This window comes from Danio rerio, chromosome 10, assembly GCF_049306965.1.
Source record: "Danio rerio strain Tuebingen ecotype United States chromosome 10, GRCz12tu, whole genome shotgun sequence".
Taxonomy (NCBI): Eukaryota; Metazoa; Chordata; class Actinopteri; order Cypriniformes; family Danionidae; genus Danio; species Danio rerio.
Window position 1 is genome coordinate 7,715,185 of NC_133185.1, and position 22,316 is coordinate 7,737,500.

At 38.1% G+C, this 22,316-nt stretch overlaps 1 protein-coding gene across 8 annotated transcripts in view; it reads left to right on the forward strand.

Annotated features, from left to right (window-relative positions):
- The window catches only part of psd3l (pleckstrin and Sec7 domain containing 3, like), a 243,279-nt gene that overhangs the window by 209,968 nt on the left and 10,995 nt on the right, over positions 1-22,316 (forward strand). For all 8 annotated transcript variants that reach the window (XM_068223894.2, XM_073914406.1, XM_068223895.2 and 5 more), the window contains 4 exons: positions 9,320-9,510; positions 16,878-16,948; positions 21,142-21,299; positions 21,539-21,683. In XM_068223894.2, the coding sequence (XP_068079995.1) occupies positions 9,320-9,510; positions 16,878-16,948; positions 21,142-21,299; positions 21,539-21,683 (565 nt within the window). The remainder of the gene's footprint in view (positions 1-9,319; positions 9,511-16,877; positions 16,949-21,141; positions 21,300-21,538; positions 21,684-22,316) is intronic.

Below are 22,316 nucleotides of genomic sequence, written 5' to 3' on the forward strand. Positions count from 1 at the left end.
AAATTAAGAGACCATCTTTATATGCTAAATCAATCAGGTAGTGAAGATCGTTCATTTATAAAGAAAACGGATGATTTTGCAACTGCATACAGTTCACAGGAAGCGCATGACCCAGGTTACTGCAAAAGAGTCCTTCTGCATGCTTCTGCATATTACACTGGACAAACCAAATGTATTTGTTTAGGTGTTTTAGCAGAATTGCTAATGTCCAAAGGAGGCTTTATATACAATGAAAGTCAAATAAATACATATACTGTACACAACATTATAGCTCTTTACATAAAATTGTTATAAGGCAAAAGTGAATAAATTACATGTGTACAAGTTCATGCTTATTTAAAAAATGTGGCCAAAAAATTACTAATTACAATTTGTTTCTTCATGGGGCAGTTAAATATATATATATATATATATATATATATATATATATATATATATATATATATATATATATATATATATATATATATTTTAATGATCTATTTTAATGATCTAGGCACAAAGTCTGAAGCGCAGGGTGCAACAGCATTAAGGACATGTCAGAATCCACTTTTGCTGTTGTAAGGATGGAAAAATACGCTCTGCGCCCTGGCGCATGGTCTAACAGGGATTACCTTATTCTCTTAATGAGTTATGGGTGTGTTTTGAGAATGTATTAATCAGACTGTCATCTCCCATTCCTTTTAAGAGTCAGCTGTGTTGCGTCATGGCGCATTTGCTATTTACATGCCGCACTTTGTAAGTGGAAAAACTGAACGCTTCCCTAGTGAGAAAACAGAGTATCTGCAGCACGAGGATAAAGAATGAGCCTTCTTTAATCGGCCTTTACTTTCACTTTCACTTTCGTGAATAAGGAAATGTGTTGTACACACAGACATTCATTAGCCTACAAAATTAATTTTGTTTGTTAAGCGCAAAGTTTTGTTTCAAAACTATTTCTAAATTCAGTTCTAATTTTTTAGCAAACAAATAAATTAACAATAATAACAAAGTGTGCTCAAACAGCTAAGTTATATCCAAATACACATGCTATGCACCATATGGCCCAAAACCTGACAGGTGGACAAATCTAAGCTTGTTTTTAATAAAGCAAATATAATATTCATTTAATAAATAATACTGCTAATAATGATAACATTATACAAAAGGAAATTGTCATGAATAAACTGAAAAAGTCCCCCGAGATGAAGAAGGCATGGAGGCAGTGGTTTTTATATTTATGTAGAAAATAATATATATTTTTAATATTTTAACCCTTTCATTCTTTTCATTTGTAAAGATGTTTGTGTATTGCTGTATATCCTGCGTGTTTAAAGCAATGTGTAAGCGAGGCGCACAACTGACGCACTCTGTGCTGGACTTTAGACCTACTTTCAATTGGTCTATTGAACAGTCTATTTTATAAAAATAGCAACGCGCCAACAATGTGCCTTAACACACCTTTATTTTAGACCAGAACACCCATGAGTCTACAAAGTGTCACAAATGGATTTGCTATTTAAACAATGTGGCGAAAAACGGGGAAATCAAGGTTGCCTTAGTCTGAAAACAGCAACAAGTCGTGGAAACACGTCTTGCGCCTTGTTGCTCCAGATGTATGATAGGGCCCCAGAATTTCATTGACGGTCTTTAAAAGAAAAGGTGAAACCTGCAGACACCCTGTAAAATAGACTGAATGGTCAAACAAGTTTGTTTTTTTCTGTGCCGTCTTTTTGCAACAGATCTTGATTTGAATTTCTGGCAGTGTTTTAAGTCATTTACACATTTTATAAGTTCTTCACAAGTTCCTAGCTGAGAAAAATACAACCACATTTACTCAAGCACATTGTTGTTTTGCTTGTTTTTTGTACCGTCTTTAGGCTTTAATAATTCTTTAGGCTTCTAAAACCAACAGTGGACATTTTTTAGAAGCCAAATACTGAGCTTTAAAAGAAAAGGTCAAGCATGCTGGTGAGATCAAGATGGTCTGGTCGTGATCTACAGCATGAGAAGCTGAAGCTTGCCATTACTGGTATAACTATCATCCAAATCTGAACCACAGGATTCCCTTGTAGAATGTGAAGCTAGTTGGTCTATAGGGAGGTCACATTTATTTATAAAGAGCTTTATACAGTTCAGATATTCTGTTTTAAAGGTGCAGTAGGAGATCTGATAAAATGCTATTCCTTAGCTTAATGGTTTCAAAACACAGTCCCTCTCTTGCTGTCCAAAGCCACGCCTCCTGAAATCAAAAACGTGCACCTTTAAAGGCGGATTTATACTTCTGCGTCAACACGTGCGTATGCTACGGCGCAGCCTATGAGGTGCAGCAACAACGTGTAGCACAAGCTCTATGATTGGTCAGCTTGGTAGCGCTGACGAGTGTGGGCGGAGGTGAAAGCCGCGCGAGCCCGATGCAGCAAGTGTTTACAAGTGTGGAGTCCCGTGAAGGAGCTTTTGTGTTTACCTTTAAGATTAAAGTTGTTGCACGTCTGTCGATTCCAGCCTCAAAGGAGCGAGTTAAGCCACTTGTACATTAAGCTAGCTTTCAGAAAAAACAAAACACCAGCGAATCACCTCGACACAGAGGAACATAAACACCTGCCAGCTAGTGTTTCGAAAGTGTTATTGCAGAGCAACAGAAACAGCACGCAGAAGTATAAATGCTCCGTTACGCGCAATGCATGTGCCATGGGTTACATCGATCACTCAACGAAGAAGTATAGATCAGGCTTAAGGTAAGAGTAGACAACCCACTAGATCAAGTCATTCGCCAGTTAGAAAAATTTATAGTACTTTATAATACTACGATTCTGAACGAACAACTAAAATCTAGCATGCTTTCAGTTGTGTAGCAAGCAAAACTTGTCATAATGTGCAATATGTCATGCACGCAAAGATCGCTGGTCTCACTCTCTCATGCGCTTTGTCCTAAAGCGACTATGGTTCAGAGTAGCATGGTAAACACTATAGGGAGCGCATCACAGGCTGTCATTGTTCAAAAATGAACCAATGTGATGTGAATATAAAACCAACTTTAGCTCAGTAAAGCAGACTAGGCGGAATAGCACTATTTATATTTTGTTGTTAAACTAAATAAAAATCTATATTATCAATGCTGTAAAAAGACCTGATGAAACTGAAAAAAGTCACATCAATCATTCGCCGGACAATTTCAGTGGCTGAACAACACTTCTGTGCATTTAACCCATTTGTAAAACAACAAAATCTACATAAGCTTTGCGTGAATAAGGGCACACTCGCACTATGCTATCCGAACCGTGCAAGGCCCATTTCCCGTATCGTTTGAGTAGTGTGAGTGCTCTGAATCAGGCTCAGGCGCAGTTTACTTGGGAAACTTTTCACCCGAAACTGAAGGCGAGACATGACTTTTAAGGGACTGTTTCATATGGATTAATTAATCATTCTTACTGTTCAGTGAACGCAAACCTCTGTAGTTTATTAAAGACACAAACCCCTCACTGCACCACAGCTGCACCTTCAGCAAACCTCCTAATCCCTGCAGCACGAGGACTTTAATTGTTTATGAGCATCAAAAGTGGCTGGATCTGTTCTGCAAAATATTTTACTGTGTGACTCTGCAAATCAAACAACTAAAAAGATATAACTAAAGAAATCTCCCCTCTGCTGAGTGAGACCGCTTTTTTTCTAAACTGAACAGCGCATCATCGATAACGTAAACATGCTCAGGCCCGAATGCAATGTGAGTGCAGGCCATCGTGGGAGAGAGGAGGGGGACAAGCGAGCTTCGGCCCGGTTCAAGGCAACTGTATGTAGTGTAAGTACACCCTAAAATAGTTTTAAAACAGAACATTACTGCCTTGATCATCATTTATCTGATTTATAGATACAATTTTCATATAAGGATTTCTCAGGTGTGTAGATGGAGCGAATTTTCTAATATGAATCCAAATTCAGAACAACTGTATCGAATACATTATTCAGCTCAAATCAGCTCATTGTTGATTCAGTCCAATATTAATGTAGATTGACAATCATAAAACAGTCAATTCAGCAATGCAAAAGTTCTACAGAAGACAGTTGTTAGCTGTTACTATTATTTATGTCCCTAGATAACCAGCTTACGTTAAACCTTTTGCTGCTTGCAGCTGTGTTTACTGGAAAATCAATGACCACTGTCTTTGTGATAACACTTGGATCATCATTTTTAATCAGCGTTCTGATTTTTTGTTATCATTACTGGTCTATTCTGGTGGTTTAATATGTCAAGTGTTACTTTGTGTTTGGTGCACACCAGTGTTCAGGCTTATTTTCTCAACTGCGTTAAGTCGATTGAAACAAACAGCATGTAATAATCCTATTTACTCAAATAATCTTCCTTGATATTCATTTAGATGTGTTTTTATGAGGATTTCTCGAGCGTGGAGACGGAGTGCTATATATAGATTGAGGGAGAATGAAATGGCCTTTTGTAGTGTGAATCCAAATTCAGAACAGTTGTATCGAATACATTATTCAGCTCAAATCAGCTCATTGTTGATTCAGTTCAATATCTATGTATTGTCAATCATAAAGCAGTCAATTCAGCAATGCAGAAGTTCTACAGAAGACAGCTGTGTCGTAAATCCTGCTCAGTTTAGCTGTATTCTTATCCTGTAGTTTGAGTGCTGTGTTACTATTATTTATGTCCCTAACTAAGCAAGCCAAAGAGTAATAGTAGTAGATAACCAGCTTACATTAAACTGTTTGCTGCTTGCAGCTGTGTTAACTGGAAAATCGATGACCGCTGTTTTTGTGATAACACTTGGATCATCATTTTCAATCAGCGTTCTGATTTTTTATCATCATTTCTGGTCTACTATAGTGGTTTAATATGTCAAGTGTTACTTTGTATTTGGTGCACACCAGTGTTCAGGCTTATTTTCTCAAACGTTTTAAGGCATGTAATTATCCTATTTACTCAAAAAATCTGCCTTGATAGTCATTTATCTGTTTTTTTATGAGCTTTCCATGAGCATGGAGACGGAGTGCTATATATAGAGAGAGGGAGAATGAAATGGCCTTTTGTAATGTGAAGTTGAAATGAATTGTTTGCTGAGTTGAAGTATGTTGATGGTTTGGTTTTGTGGGAAGGGAAATCTCATCTGCCTGTTAATGGTGTGATTCAGCTTGAGTAAGTGGTTGGGAACTTCTGAAAGGGTCATTTTATATACAGAGACAGGGGACACTGCTAGTTCTGACGATTGACTTGTTTCCTATTTCACGAGCATGTTTCTTTCTGTCGTTTGAGTAATGTTTCTTGTGATCCTCTTATACGTAAAGGCAATATTTGAGCAATTCTAACGCTTCCTGACACTCGACTAATGTCATCAAGCAAATAGTGGTCGCGAGCTTCAAACGTATTACTGCAAGCAAAGGTAAATAGCTGCTATTGGGGTTGTTAGTTTCCTAGCAACGTTCGTTTTTTTCCGTGACTGACAGAAGCATCAACCTTCAGGACAGAGTCTGGTGGAGTGTTTGCATTTAATCCAGAAGGTAGCAGCGCTACTGCAATCCTTGTCAAAAACCCTTCAAGCATCTCTTCAGCTGTTATTAGTATTGAAATGTGTGAACGTGAAGTGTTGCTTTAGTGTTCTGTTGCAGACCTTCTTCAAATGACCCCTTGAGGTTGTGACCTCTGATGGCGATCCTGCTGTCACATGATTAAAGCTGTCCGCCTCTAATCAAACACTCCTTTCCACCTGCTGTGTGAAACAAAGAGAAGGACACCAGATTTACAACTCCTCATCCACTTTTAGATACACTTGCCTCTTGTTATTGTTTAATGAAAACTTCACCCAAAAACATTAATGCTCAAAAGATTCATCTTGCATAAGGCGCAAGATGTGTTTGGCGCAATTTGTTGCTATTTTCATACCAGCGCAACCCTAATTTTTATGTTTTGCGCCATGTTGTTTAAGGGCCTACTTACACTATGCTATCCGTACCGTGCCCAGGCCCGTTTCCTGGATCGTTTGAGAAGTGTGAGTGCGCTGAATCAAGCTCAGGCACGGTTCACTTGGCCGGCCCTGGCCCGGTTGGAAGAGGTAGAGCGCAGTTCACTTGGGCTTTCAAAACGCGCCAAAGCCCGAAACTGAAAGCGAGCCGTGACTTTTAAGGGACTGTTTCATATGGATTTATTAATCATTCTTACTGTTCTGTGAACTTCCGTAGTTTATTAAATACGCAAACCCCTCACTGCACGACAGCTGCGCACCTTCAGCAAACCTCCTAATTCCTGCAGCACGAGGAACTTATGATTGTTTATGAGCGTTAAAAGTGGCTGATCTTTTCGGCAAAATATCTGACTGCGTGTGATCGCATCCCTAAGGTCTAAAGCGATATAACTAGAGACATCTACACTGTGCTGAGCAAGAGCGCTTACTGAACAGCGCAGAAGCAATGATGTAAGAGTGCCCAGGCCCGATTGTAAAGTGACTGCAGGCCGTCAGGGGACAAGTTTGCTTTGGCCCAGTTCAAGGCAACTGTACATAGTGTGAGTACACCCTAAATAGCAAATCTGTTTGCGCCACTTTGTGGACTCATGGGTGTGCTGGTCTATAAAAGAGGTGCGTTAAGGGGCATTTTTGGCACGTTGCTACTTTGAGAAACTGAAATAGACTCCGCCATTGACCAACTCAAAGCTGGTCTTAAGTCCACCGCAGAGTGCGTTATTTATGCGCCTATGTAGGTTCAAACACTTACACATTGGTTAATACACACAGGAGGCTTTTTTTTTTAGTTTATTCATGACAGTTTGCATTTGTATAATGTTATTATTAGTAGTAGTGGTATTTTTTATATGCTTATTTTTATTTGTTTTAATAAAAACAAGTTATGATTTATCCATCTGTCTGGTTTTTGAGACGTATGCATCAACTTATGGGGCATAAGAATAGGACGTGTGTTTAGATATGAAAATATTTTTGACCACACTTCATTAATTTATTGTTCGTTTATTTGTTTGCTGGAAATTAGAACTGAATTTAGAAATAGTTTTGGAACAAATATTTGCGCTTAACCAACAATGTCTACTCAGTAGAACAGATGGTCTGTTTAAGATGATCTGCCCTTTAAACAGCAAATGCCCCATGGCTCGACGTAGCTGAAACAGAGAATGGAAGTTGAGAGTCTGATTGGTTTAATGCTCAAAACACACCCATAACACGCTAAGAGAGTAAGCATAACCCTGTTGACCATGCGGCAGGGCACAGACCGTATTTTCCCATACTTAAAATAGCAAAAATATATTCGGTTGTGCACTTTAGACTTTGCGCCTAGATCGTTAAAATAGAGCCCAAAGTTTTAAAGCGATACAAGCAATGAATAGTGACAAAAGCTTTGTGTTTGAATAACAGACCTAAACTCAAGTCATTAAATGCACTGCAGTTACTACATTTTTTCCATGCTCAACAAGGCTGCATGTATTTGATCTAAAATACAGTCAAATAAAAGAACCGTTTCCTTTTTTAATATAGTTTTTTAAGTGTTATTTACTGATGTGATTCAGAGTTCAATATTCCAGCCTTCGGTGTCTTATGATGCAGTAGAAATCATATTAATATGCTGACTCAATAATTTTATCAGTTGTTTGGCCAACTAGTTTACCATTTTGTAAGTCATTTAGCTCATATTTTTACATTTATAATCTATAAATCTAATAAATTCAAACTAAATGAAATAGTTGGCTTTTTTAAGATAAGAAATCATATGATTCGATAAGATTGTAAAAGTTTTTTTTGTCTCAAATTCTGATGAAAAAGTGTCAATTTTAAGATATAAACTAAGAATTTTGTTGTATCTTGGCAAAATTATGGGTTTACGCTGTGAAATAATTGCCAGATAAAAACTCTAGCTGACAAATTAATTAGCAAACTGTGAAACATTAACATAATTATAATATGTAATAAATATATTTAATATATTTATTTAATTTATTTAATATATTTAATATTACTATATTATAAATATATTATAATGAAACTCAGAATTCTGAGAAAGTCAGATTTGTGAGCTGTAAACAGAATTGTGAATCGCAGATTTAACAAATTAATTTTTTCAAGTCCATTGACTTTGATTTTTTTAAGTCATTGTCTTTTTTTAGGAATTTATAATGAGAGTAATTTTACTTTTCAACTGGGATTAAAAGTTCAGTTTAACTTTTTAATTTAACCTGTTGCAGAAAGGGACTTCCATACAATAATGTCTTAAAGGGATAGTTCAGCTAAAAGTTCAATTCAGCCCCATATATTCTCCCTCATGTGGTTTTAAAACTTTATGATTGTCTTTTTTCAGTAGAACACAAAAGAAGTTATTATGAAGAATGCTCTTTGCTGGCGCTTATTGACTTCCACAATAGGAAAATAACCTTCTATGGAAGTCAATGTGTGCCAGAAAACAGCATTCTTCAAAATGTCTTCTTTTGTGTTCACCAGAAGGAAAAAACTGGAAAAGAAGGAAAAAACTACAACAGAATGTTTATGTTTGGGTGAACTATCCCTTTAAGTACACACGATGCAGCCTTATCTGGACTAATATAAGTGTTTGTTTTTTTGTTTGTTTTTGTTTAGTTTTTGTCCTGAAATCCGTAATCTTTTCCAGTTGTATTTACATTTGGCCACTTCTGTTTTTATTGTTATTTTTTTTTACTGGTATCTGGTCATGAAAGGAACAAGTATACATGCTTTCCAAGACATCTTTGTGATCGATGCTGTCACCATCTAAAGTCTTTTAGGAGCGGAGCCGTCCATACATGAGCAGTCATTGATGGCACGCGTGGATGGAGTGACTGTGATCGCCATATTGGATGAACATAACAGCATCACAGAAGTCCACTGAGTCACATTTGCATTCAGTGCATGAATTATGCATTGGATTTGTGTCCATTTTGTGGCGAACCATTTTTGTGTGAACATAAATTGGGCTTGAGCAACAGTAGATTGTGTTTTTAGTTGTTTTTTATTGTGATTTGCTGTAAATAGATGCAACAGAGATCATTAAAACAGACATTTAAATGCAATCAACTGAATTGTCCTGCTTTCTATTTCCACAATTGTCACACATGCAATAACAGATGTGTGCAGTATGAGTCAGTGGTCAGTGTGTTTGTGTGGGGATTCCGGCAGTGATGCTGAATGTCCGCAGACTCTCCCACACACATCAGCCCATCAGTCGCTTACATAAGTTGTGTTTCTACAGCTCAAAAACAGAACTTGTTCAAACTATGTGCATTATCAGCACTGCTGAAGAGCCATCACGCATGATGGTGTGTGAAGAGTGATGAGTTAATGATCTGTGTGTGTGTGTTTGTGTGTTGTAGAGATGGAGATGAGCTGAAGAAGTCTCTGTCTGAACTGGCGGATAAGAACCATCACTCTCACAGTAAGAGCATCAGTCGCATCAGCAGCGGCAGTAACCCCTTCCTAGACATCGCACACGACCCCAATGCTGCCGTCTACAAAACTGGCTTTTTGGCCCGCAAAATCCATGCCGACATGGACGGGAAGAAAAGTAAGATTTACACATTTCTGCTTGATTATATTTGTATTTTTTTTTCTGAAACTATCATTTGGGGGACGTGTATGTACAATGAACTTGATCTAGGAGCCCGAGCATGACTGGAATACTGTGAAACTGTATTATGTTTATATATATATACACATACACACCATAGTGACATCCAAGATTTTACATTATTCTACATCTTCTAAAAATGGGCTTAATAGGTCCCCTTTAATGGTACCAAACCTCTTAGATGTTGTGTCAGGTCCATTTAAATGAAAACATATATATGTGTGTGTGTGTGTATATGTTTTCATATAAAAAAACACACACATTATATATATATATATATATATTGTCTAATAAACAACCCATGGCTGGAAAAAATACTTTTAGATTTCAAAGAAAATAACTTAATATTAAAAAGGAAATATACGTTTGATCCTATCAATGTCATAACGAAAGCCCTTAAGTAATGTAGCCTAGTGGTCTGCAAGCATCAGTGTTTATTGAAAGTGACATGAGGTAAAAAATAAACATTGAAATAATTAAGAAAAAAAATATTGTTATAGCTTCACTTGTGACTGCTTTGGGAAACAGCGCTCATCGTAGATGTCATGGGATGACTCATAGTGAAGGAAATTTCTCACACGCACCTGGAGGGAAAGAGTGTCTGATCTGCTCCACTAGCCGTGCAAGCACCACTCCCAATACGCGCACGTCTTTATTGGAAATAATAACTTGCGTGCGGGAAAACACGCAATATGTGAACGGCCTGCTGCTATAGTTATTCAAATGTGCGTGCGTATTAGTCCCGGTATAAGCTTGAAACTTTAAACTAGCGCAGAAATGGCATAATTTTTTTTTGTCTCAGCTATTTTTGTTCCGTGCAACAGAAACGCGACGTTGAGAAGCCTTTACGATTAATTAACTGTAATGAATTAAAGCGCGGTTAATAATGAAATCAACTAATCATTGCATCCCTATTAACAATATCAGTGCATTGTACAAAAGGCCTTCTCTACAAACATATCTAAAAGATTTCTGCTGCCCGCACCACTCGCTTAATGTCAGGTGACTCACACCACGCGCTGACTTCAACTTGAGCTCTTGCTGTATTGAACAGACGGCCGTCACTTCATAACTATAGCAGATGTTTTTAGACTGAACTGAATTTATTCTTGATGTCTTGGTCACACTACTTGGAGGGCTGGAACAAATTGCCTTGTGGGCCGGGTTCGGCAATTGAATAGCCTAGGATTGGGCGATGTCAACCATTTTGGCCTTCTAGTTGCACTGAATATGGAAATAAGTGTGGGCCATTTCTGACGACTTTTAAAGGACATCCACCAATAAATCAGAGCTTACGTAATTGAAGGTCAAAATAAGAGAAAAAAAGGTTCATTTTTGTTATTATATGACAATTTTTCTTTAACAAAAAAATCACCTCAAGGAACATAATGCAATATTGCAAATTGCCAGTCATGAACCCTTAAAAAACTATGATTTATGATAAAAGCATTTCTTTCTTTTAAACTAAAGATACATTTGGCTAAAAAGTAGCTCAGGTTGTTTGAATAAACGGTTATTTTTGTAATAGTTTATTTGTTTTTGCTGTAATTAAAAGACTTTCTGATAAGTAGGTTATATATTTACGACTCTTCATAACTAAAGCCTGTGGGTATGCAGGAAATGATTGGAAAGATCATTAAATAAATGCTGTGTAATGTGATCGAGGATAAAGCAGGTGTGATTCAGAGCTTTGGCAAGCACACATGGTGAAATGGGATTTTGGCTGTAGTCTCTCATATATTATGTCCACTTATTTCCCCTTCCTAATGAGATTCTAGATACACTACAAAACCTGCTGAGCTGTTTGTGTCTGTTTGAAGAGATGAACTGATTACAGCTTGAACAGCAAGAGTGTGTGTGTGTGTGTGAGGGTAAAAAGGTAAATACTGAGAGTTTGTCATCCTAGTATTATGGTCTGCTTTAAATTAAATGAATTACTTTTACAAAATGGATAAAAAAAACATATTAAATGTAAATAATTGATTATCATGATTTTGTTGATTTTTAAGTTTTGTTTAAAAACTTGGTTTAGCTTCAAATAAGTTTTGTAAAAAACAAAAAGCCAAAAAACAAAAATGGATTATGTTACGATTGACCGGGTGGATGGAGGCAAAAAGTGTCACAGAAGCCGCTTGTGAAAGTGAAGAGTGATTATTGGGAGCATTTGATTCATCACGACTTTTGATGAGCAACTGAAGAATGATGCTGTGTTCACACCAGACGCGGAAGGAGCGTCAATCGCAAGTGATTTACATGTTATGTCAATGCAAACGCGCGAATAGACATCCATCTGCGCGATGCATGCGAATGGCACTGGGCAAACTGCGCGAATTGCCCTGCGTGATTGACGCGAATTGCCCTGCGTGATTGACGCGAATTGCCCTGCGTGATTGACCCGAATTGCCCTGCGTGATTGACGCGAATTGCCCTGCGTGATTGACGCGAATTGCCCTGCGTGATTGACGCGAATTGCGCGAATGACGCTGCGTGAATGCTGCAATATGTACGAATGACGCGTCGTGAATTGAGCGTTTTGCACGTTTTTCGCAAATCGCTCGAATTTAAAAATCTGAACTTAAGCGGACATTCGCACCGTGTTAACCAATTCAGGAGCTTGCTTTTGTGGGGGCGTGATTGTGAGTTACGCATGTTCTTGGTGTCCCGGGGAAAATCCTCCAGCCGACACCGACAACAGTTCCTCAAACTGGGCTGGATTAGTCAGATGCACAGCTGAAAGCCTCCATCATCCAGGTGAAGTTTCTGGAGGAGTTTATGAGCTCATAGAGCTCTTAAAGGATCTAGTGGACTCAGACACGGCCCTAAACGCATCGACGCTGTTTTTCAGCCTTCATAAAACACATAAACATTTTATTTTCTTAATAAAATTCAAGTTAGCCATTTAGCAACGAAGCTAGAGTCACCAGGCAGACAGAAGCCCTGCCCATCACGCGAATCGGCGTCTGTTCTGAAGTGAATTTGACTTGAGGTGCAAATGAAGCAAGTAAACTCAAATGTTCATGCAGCTGTTTACGCGCAAATAGCGCAATTTATCACAAAAACATTAATGTACTTTCGCGGAAGTGACAAACCCTAAAAATTGAAAGCTTTTATCTTTTAAATGCAAATTTTATAACTTTTTTTTGAGCTCACTAGATTATAGATTACCCTAAAACTAACTAATGATTGAAACTTTCAACTTTCATCCCTGTTTGTAGTTTTAATCAAACTCACATCCAACACACAGTATATTTTGGGCGATATTAGCAGTTAAAATACACACACATTTCTACTGGAAACTTTGAAATACTCATTTGTACATACTAAAATTTGGGACGTACCTATTCTATTTCCGATTACTATTTAGGTCAAGTAGTTTATGAAGCACGAGCACAAATGTTAGAACAGTAGTCTATGTTTAAACCTGTCTAACAGAGTGAACTGTCTGAAGTGGTAACCTACTACCCTCCACTGCTTTGTGATTTACTGTCCAGCGCTGGCAGTTTAGTGGGCACAGCACACTCCAGTCTTCAATACCAGCCATGCCAATGTGGTCTAATGAGCGCGTCCGTGGCAGTATTGCAATGAGGATAAAAACAGCAGGGCTTTAGTGATCTGCCGCATCACATGCTGAGAGCATTCAGGCCCGAGTCCCAGAGGTGCCATCAGTAAGACACGCCGCGCTTCCCAGAACTCAGTCTGTGTGTGGCGTAAAGGCTTTTGGAAGATTCCCAAAGCTCCTATAGCACTGCCGTAAATAAAGCTGTCCTACAGACACACTGTCAGGGGAGTCATTTGACATATGAAATGTAAGTAATGCCCTTCAGAGGTGGAACAGAGCGCTGAAATGTTTCACTCCGAAAAGAAAATGTTCACCCTACAATTGACCCTTTCAGAACATTCATCATTTACTCGCCCTCAAACCATTCCAGACCCATACGAATTTCCTACATCAGTGAACCACAAAAGCTGTTTAAAGGATGGTCATGTTGCTTTTTTATGTACTGTAAAAGTGATTTAACAAATGATGTTGAGCTACAAAAAGCATTATGAGCTGACTTTCCCAGGGGTTTGCTTCTATTACATCTAAATTTAGATCTGTAATTTTATTGAATAATATTGAACAATATCATGTTGATAGGTTGGTATTTATATTATTATTTAGAAAATTGTTTCTATTTAGTTAAATAATTCATCCGATTCTACAGTTTATACTAATACTGTAATTATTCATCTTTACTCATACAGTTGAACGTAATTTCCCTCCTGGGAAATTTTAACAGAGCAAGGACATTTTCACATTATTTCACAGGATTATTTTCAATAATATATTACTTTTTTCTGGAGAAAGTCCTATTTTTATTTGATTTTGGTTTGTCTTGAATAAAAGTTTCATGTTGTTTTTATTTTTAAGAACAAAATTATTAGCCCCCATTAAGATTATTATTTTTTTTATTTTTTTTATTTATTTTACTTTTTGATTGGTTACAGAATTTTGTCTAATTAACAAAACGTGCCTATTTATCTTTAATAACTTCGCTAAGACAGAGTGTGCGCGACGTGTCTGAAGAGCGAGGAGGGATCCGCGGGTGAGACGGGTGCGCAACTTATTTGAGGATTAGGAGGGAGCTGCGTGATTTCCAGGGTCCGGTTTTTCAAAAGGTTTAATCCGGAAAAAATTGATCCAGATTTAGTAATCCTGTTTTTGCGATCCGTGATCACGTAATCCAGCTTACTTTTTGAGCCAGTTTTTCAAAGCAACATTGGATTGGATCTATCTGATCCGGATAGGAACTTTTCAGGATCACTAAATCTGGATTACCAGCGCTCAATCACAATGTAGATAGATAGATAGGCCTATGTAAAGAGCAACAAGTAGAATAGCCAGTGTGGGGTCAATATAACTTTATTTTTATTTGAAATGAAAACTAAGAACATTTTATAAATAATAAAATAATTATAATGATAAATAATAAAAGCAAGAAAACCCCCACCACATCCTCTTCCAGCAGTCCGCTCATCTGAGATCTATCTTTATAATAAGTTTTAAATATAGATGTATTGAATAAAAAAAAAGAAAATGTTGAAACCTCAACAATAATGTCAGACTTCCTCATCTGATGTGGAGGGAGCAGCTTGTCTGAGTGTATTCTTTAGGAGGCAGATCTCAAGTGTGGTCTTGGTTTGCGGCAGTTTGGTCAGAGTCAGTTGTTCCTTTGCCAGATGAAGCTGAACTTCTGCCCAGTCTCTTTTTACAATTGTATATAAATATAGTAACAGAATAAAATGTATTGTTTTTGGTAAATTTTGACAGCTGTTTGGGGGATTATTTTATGAGGCCAAACTCTTTCTATTTTGCTGTAGGCCTATATTGAAAGTCTAAATACATTAAAGCCAATAATCACTATAGCCTGACAGATGAACAAATAAAATTAAAACCTTATGAATAAATAGTATATCTCGTAAGATACTGCATGATCCAAATATAGTTTTATTTAATAATTTTTTTAAGTTTTCATTCCATTTTGGCCATGAAATCAACGCTAAATCCACCCTTCTGATGGGATCAGTTTAATCCACGTTTTTTGGATCAAAGTGATCCAGATCCTACAAAAAAGGTCTGAAAAACCCAAATTAAAGGTTTGATCCGGATCAAAACCAAGATTGGATTACGTGATCTAATCCGATTATGTAATCTGTTTTTTCTTTTGAAAAACCCATTTTCAGGATTTGATCCAATCCCTTATCCAAAACCCTAGTGGATTACTTTTGAAAAACCGGGCCCAGGAGATTATCACTTATTTGCGGACATTTAACAACATTTCAAGAGTTCACACTTAGATATTGCTTGACAACTGTAAGCAGGTTTGGCATGCTGTCCCGGGAGAGAACCCTGAGCTCGGAGATAGTTGAGCCCAGGGCTCCCGCCAGGTCCATCGAGCATGTGAGAGATCAGGTGGTTCTCGAGAGCTCCCCTTTTTTTGTAAAGGAGAAAGGGGGTGGATGGGGGGTTTCTTCGGAAAACGAAGATAAGGGAGTAATATCTAGCTAGGCTACTTATAGTGAGTTAGGATAGATCTGATTGGCTAACTAATGAGTGCAGATAGGTGGCCAGCTGCAGTCAATTATATCACGTGCTCCTCTCGAAATTAGTTTAAAAACTTAACAACTTAACACTTAACAACACCAAATTTCACCATCTATAATTCCAAATAATAACTCAAGTATAGCAGTCTAACAACATTCTGTCACTCGATGACTCTCAAATCCCCTGTCAGAAGAGTCTAGTGGCTGAGAATGGGCTTTTTACAGTGTCTGCTATAATGTTAATGTTGTTTTCATGTGTTTACATAGATGAATTACATAGATGAATACATGAATATGGCCACTGGGTCACACTTTACAATAAGGTTCATTAATTAATGTTAATTAATGCATTAACTAACATAAACAAATAATGAACAATACATCTACTACTGTATTTGTTCATGTTAGTAAACGTTAGTTAATGAAAATACAGTAGTTCATTGTTAGTTCATGTTAACTCATGGTGCATTAACTAATGTTAACAAGCATGTCAATAATGCATTAGTAAATGTTCAATTATGATTAATAAATGCTGTACAAGTGTTGTTCATGATTAGTTTATGTTAGTAAATGCATTAACTAATGAACCTTATTGTAAAGTGTTACCGGCCACTGTGTAAATACACAGTACAGTTACTATCTTATTACCATATTATATCATTATCACAACATGATATCATTGCCTTCTGTGATTTCCTGCAGATAAATACCAAAAAATAACTCAACTGAAATCACTACAGTAATCGCCATCGTCGATCTCATATAAAGCAAGAGATCACTGATGACATATGATGACGTGTGCAGGTGTTGTAGTGCTGTTCCATTTCTTAGGGCTAAATTTTGAGGCTCTTCCTCTTCACTTTTGTTTCAAGGACCAATAGGAAGGGGAAGGGGTTGAGGTACAAAAATAGAGTTGGGATTGGGCCTATAAGTTGAACCAGGTTAAATCTGCATTTTAAAGAATAAAGTAGGTAAACGGATATTGCTTTGGTGCAACTTATAAATAATATTACATAATATATAGTTTCTACAAAGATTACTTTAGATTTGTTCCTTAGCACCATTGTTCCATGTAAAAATCTACTTTTATTAGTCCTTTCTGGCCAAACAGCTTAGGTCACTGTGAACTGTGACTAAATGACAAAGAGTAGCGTATCATTATTACGCAGATTATATTTTGTAATGACTTTAATATACTTATTTCTTTGTATTTTCTCTAGCTCCAAGAGGAAAGCGAGGCTGGAAAACCTTTTATGCTGTTCTCAAAGGCATGATCCTCTACTTGCAGAAGGTTTGTTGATTCCCTCTTTCATTTTCCTTCCTCACACTGCTGATTAATCAAATTTCCATCATTTCCCACAAACATTGTCGATAATAATTCAATTTCTCCTCTAGGAGATTCCAATTGCGAAAAGTAATCACATTCACATTTATTTCAGGACTGACAAACCTTTTCAGCAGGCGTCAAAGAAAAAAAAGCGTTCCAGCGCCCACATTCTCCATTACAATAGTTTATTTATGTGCTCCGTTTGAACTTGCATTAGTTGCTTAGCAGTGCAGTCGTGCAGAAGTCTAAGGCATGAAATATTGGCGTGGAGGAAGGCCGTACCTGTTCATGCATTTGTGCTGGTGACTGCTTGTACCCGCAGCCACAGGTTTCCACGGCATTATCAGCTAATGATGTGCAGCAATCACACCAATGACTCTCATCAGAGGAACAGGAAATATGCTTGATGGCTTTCTCATTATCATTTCAAACTGATGTGTTACTTTGTGCGAAACGCAGTACACCAAACGTATTGTTTTTGTACACTTAAAATCACAAGTGTAAGATTATTTTCATTAAAATTATCCAAAAACCACTAGAACAGTTTTATATTTTGCTGACTTATCTACTTATATCATCTCAAATGTTATGAAGAATGTTCAAAACAATTTTAAATAGCGAGACAGACATGTGACCATTATAATGACTTCATTCATTGATGTTCCGGTTTGGTTTTACAGATAAATTTGAAACACCACAGCTGCTTTAATATGTTGTGTGTTTTATTAGACTGCACAGACCAAACATTATAACAGAACGGTTAAATCTATTTAGTATGATAAAACAGTGCTGCTTTATCTACACATGATCACGAGCAGAAGAAGTGGAGGCAGTGGGCTGTGGCATAATAAAAGCTCTGCTGCTTTCGTGTCGCGTCATGTGCGTCTCTCATCAGAAATTGCTTCAATATTTTTATTACTCTTTGATGGTTTTCAGCTTTACTTTGCTTCATACTACTAAAATAGTACATTTTGAATTGACAGACAAGGAATGAATGAGCAACTCATGCATGAACGTGATTTCTGCAGGAGTCTTGTAGGATTTAATGAAGATGACAACTCCCATGATTTCACACTCAGTCACAACGTCATCAAAATGCATCTTTGTTTGTCGTGAGTGTGCACTCTCTAGCTGTGAAAATTTCATACTGTACTTTTAAAGGGTCATGACCCCCCACCCCTCCTGTTGCAGGGGGTTTTCACACCTCTAGTTTGCAAAAAGTCAGGAAAGTGGATGAGTCCAGCTCTGTTTAGGTGGGAGTGTCGGGGGAGGGAAAGAGGGAAGGGTTTGCATAAAAATGGGAGTTTTTGGTTCGAGCATGCGCTGATTTTCAAAGGCAAAACAACTCTCAAGTCATTCCAATCCCTAAGACCTTTGTTAATAGGTTGCAGCAATTTCAAGAAGGTGACGTGGTGGCGCAGTAGGTAGTGCTGTGGCCTCACAGCAAGAAGGTCGCTGGTTTGAGCCTCGGCTGGGTCAGTTGGCATTTCTGTGTGGAGTTTTTATGTACTCCCCACGTTCGCTTGGGTTTCCTCCGGGTGCTCTGATTTCCCCCACAGTCCAAAGACATGCGGTACAGGTGAATTGGGTAAGCTAAATTGTCCGTGGTGTATAAGTGTGAATGGGTGCTCTGATTTCCCCCACAGCCCAAAGACATATGGTACAGGTGAATTAGGTAGGCTAAATTGTCCATAGTGTATAACTGTGAATGGGTGTGTATGGATGTTTCCCAGAGATGGGTTGCAGCTGAAAGAGCATTTGCTGCGTAAAACATGTGCTGGATAAGTTGGCGGTTGATTCCGCTGTAGCGACCCCAGATTAATAAAGGGACTAAGCTGAAAAGCAAATGAATGAATGAATGAATGAATTAACAATTTCAAGACAAAGTTCAAAAAGGTAACCAGAAACATTTCATGTGTCTTCATTGGTTTAAATGGGGTCATACAAAGCTTCAAGAGCACTTTTGTGCACAAATAAGCTACTTCACACATTTCTACCACATTGGATAGAGTGCATGTTTATAGGCAGTATCATGCTTATGTGTTAAGCCTTATTCACACTACGAGTGACTCGCAGCAGCACAGTGACAAGCAACCGCTCGTTTCAAACCGCTCCGTCTACTCGAGCAACCGTTGGCGTTGGTGTGTTGAGCAACGCGACAATGTTGACAATCCTTCAACTTTATGCAAATGAAAAGCGACTTTCTTGAGCGTCAGCAAAAAGGAGCACCGATAGAGCTCACGTGATCCTCTCTCAGCTCACTCAGAGGCCAGTTGTATTCGTGCTGTATATACCCAGGGATTTGCAGTATTGATGATACAAGTATTTCAAATACGTATTTCAAATACAAAATAGTATTTTATAATTTGCATTCAATGGGGTTTATGAAAATGTGTTAACATTTTGTATTAAAATACTTAAGTGTCTTGAATTTTTAAATACTGTAAAATACTTTGTGTGAAGTCTACATGATGACATAATAAAAATGCAGCCTAAGATTGGAGTTTTCTCAGTTTGGCTTGAGATCAGAACAGAAAAGTGACTAATATTGAGGAGGATGGTCAATGATTGGAGTATTGATAGAAATTATGCAACACACATAAAGAAAGTAACTGGCAAATGGTTTATGTATATTTAGCAGCAAGTCAACAATCATTGATATAATATACCGTTTATTTCACTATGTCAGTTTATTGATGAAGAGATTGATTGAATAGGCCTATTGATAGAAGGTTTGTGAAGAAATTTGATGCTCCCTTGGAAAAAGATTTGGTAGTATTTTCAAAATACAGTATTTTATTTTGATACTTGTTATTTTGTAGTTTGTTTTGATGCATGTACAATTGAGGTATTTGGTATTTTATTTTAAAATACATTTCAATTTATTTTTGTCTATCCCTGTATATACTTACACAGACCTGCATTTACAGCAGGTTGCCACCCAGAACTACAGGCAGCTACAAAGTCGCTGCTAGTGTGAATGAGGCATTACGCTGCTAATTCTAATGTCAATATGTTGAACTGCCTGTAGTAAACACACAACAATGAAGTCACATAGAATATTTTGATAATGTCTCTGGTTCCTTTTCATCAAAGATGAAGGTGAAGACCATTTTTACCTGAAACAGTTGCCCTTTGTGATTTATCTAATGCATTTTAATGGTTCCCAGCAGTGAGAGTAAAAAAAAAAACTTTTTAAAACTTTCAAAAACAGCTCATGTTCGCTGTGGTGAAAAACTTAGCTCTCTTACTTGCCAGACAAAGTGAGGAACGCACCTCCTGGGGCAGTCTAATAACTCTTATTTTTATGGTAATTACTTCATGAAGTATAATGAAAGACATTCAAAGCTTAATCCTCAATAGAAGTTTTGAATATAAATTTAATGTGACTAATTCAATTCACTCCAGTCATATATGAATGGTCAGAGTGACCGCTGTGCCTGTTCTAATGGTTCTAGTGTTAAATGAAATTAAGTAAGGTTTATTTATAAACTTAATTCGAGAGAATCACAGGCTTATGATTGACCACAGCTGGTCCTGCATTAACTAATACATGATTCTCCAATCAGACGATTCCTAAGTCACTATAAATGACCATAGTCTTCATACCACAGTCGTCTTCAACCTGAAGAATCCCTCTTTTCTCCCCTATTCCTCCCCCTTTTTTATAGATTGGGCGGCATGGTGGCCCAGTGGTTAGCACTGTTGCCTCACAACAAGAACATCGCTGGGCCAGTTGGCATTTCTGAGTTTGCTTGTTCTCCCCGTGCTTGCGTGGGTCCCATGCTTCCCCCGTGTTCCCCAGTTTCTTCCCACCCTCCAAAGACCTGCATCATAAGTAAATTGACCAAGCCAAATTGGCACCATAGTCAAGTTCCTAGCCTATAGTATTTTTCCCTCATAAAGCAATTCGTCATAAGCCACAAATAAGCGGGAGATTTCTTGAGATCTACCTGAGCTCAATCTACTCTCTCGCCCTGCAAACAAGAGGGAGCCCAGGGCTTGAGGAACTTTTGAGCTCAGGGCTCTCTCCCTGGACAGCATGTCAAACAAGCTTATAATCAATCATCAGCTAAGTGTGAACTCTTGAATAGATATAAATGTTAAATTCCTCAGGCATTGTTCACCGTGCATGCTGTGTGTGTTTGTTTTTGCAGGATGAGTATAAGCCGGAGAAGGCCCTATCAGAGGACGATCTGAAGAATGCCATCAGTGTGCATCACGCTCTCGCCATCAAGGCTATGGACTACGAGAAGAAGCCCAATGTCCTCAAGCTCAAGACTGCTGACTGGAGAGTTTTCCTCTTCCAGGCCCAGTAAGAGCCGCTCGCAGACACCTGCACATCTAAAGCAGAGGAACAGGCCTGAAACACTGTTCCCAACTCCAAATCTAATTTCATGCTTCAGTTCAAGCTCAATTAAAGCTCATTTATCTCTTCAATTGGTCCGCCTGCAGACCTTTTATTTCTTTCTTAAGGATGACTGATCTCATCCTGTGAGTTTGCACAACTAACGTGGCCTCCTCATTTGAACTTATAAAATCTCTTTTCTGCAGGAGCCCTGAGGAAATGGAGTCTTGGATTAGAATAATCAACTCGGTGGCGGCCATGTTTTCTGCCCCATCTTTCCCTGCTGCCATTGGCTCTCAGAAGAAATTCAGCCGCCCGCTGCTGCCGGCGACCACCACTCGAATGTCTCAGGTAGGGCTGTGCAATTAATTAAAATTCTGTATGGATTTTGGCCTCCATCAATTATGAAAAAAAACAATCACATATACTGCATCCCTTTCCAGCAGTCCACATTCATATTCAATTCATCTTAATTTGTATAGCACTTTTACAACGTAGACTGTGCCAAAGCAGCTTCTAGTAAACTGAAACAGTATTAGTTCAGTTTTCAGAGTTGAAGTTCAGTTTAGTTTAGTTCTGTGTGGTTTATTTTTACTGCTGAAAGTCCAAACACTAAAGTGCAAATCCATCGATGCGCAGCTCCACAAGTCCCAAACCAAGCAAGCCAGTGGCGAGGAACAAAACTTCACCAATTGACAAAACATGAGAAGAAACCAGGCTCAGTTTGGCATGACCATTTCTCCTCTGGCCAAACTTCTTGTGCAGAGCTACAGTCTAGATGCCGGGGCTGGAGAACTCTGGACATCCATCGTGGAGAAGCTGCAGGTGTGGGTAGGTCACTAGTGGGTGTTCAGACTGGCCTACAGGATCAATGCGGAGACTCGTCTGTCACTGGGTTCTTTCAGAAATCAGTCTTATGCTCTTCAATCCTCCATGACCACCACAGCATCTGCTCAGGATACGGCCTGGTCCAGAATTATGGAG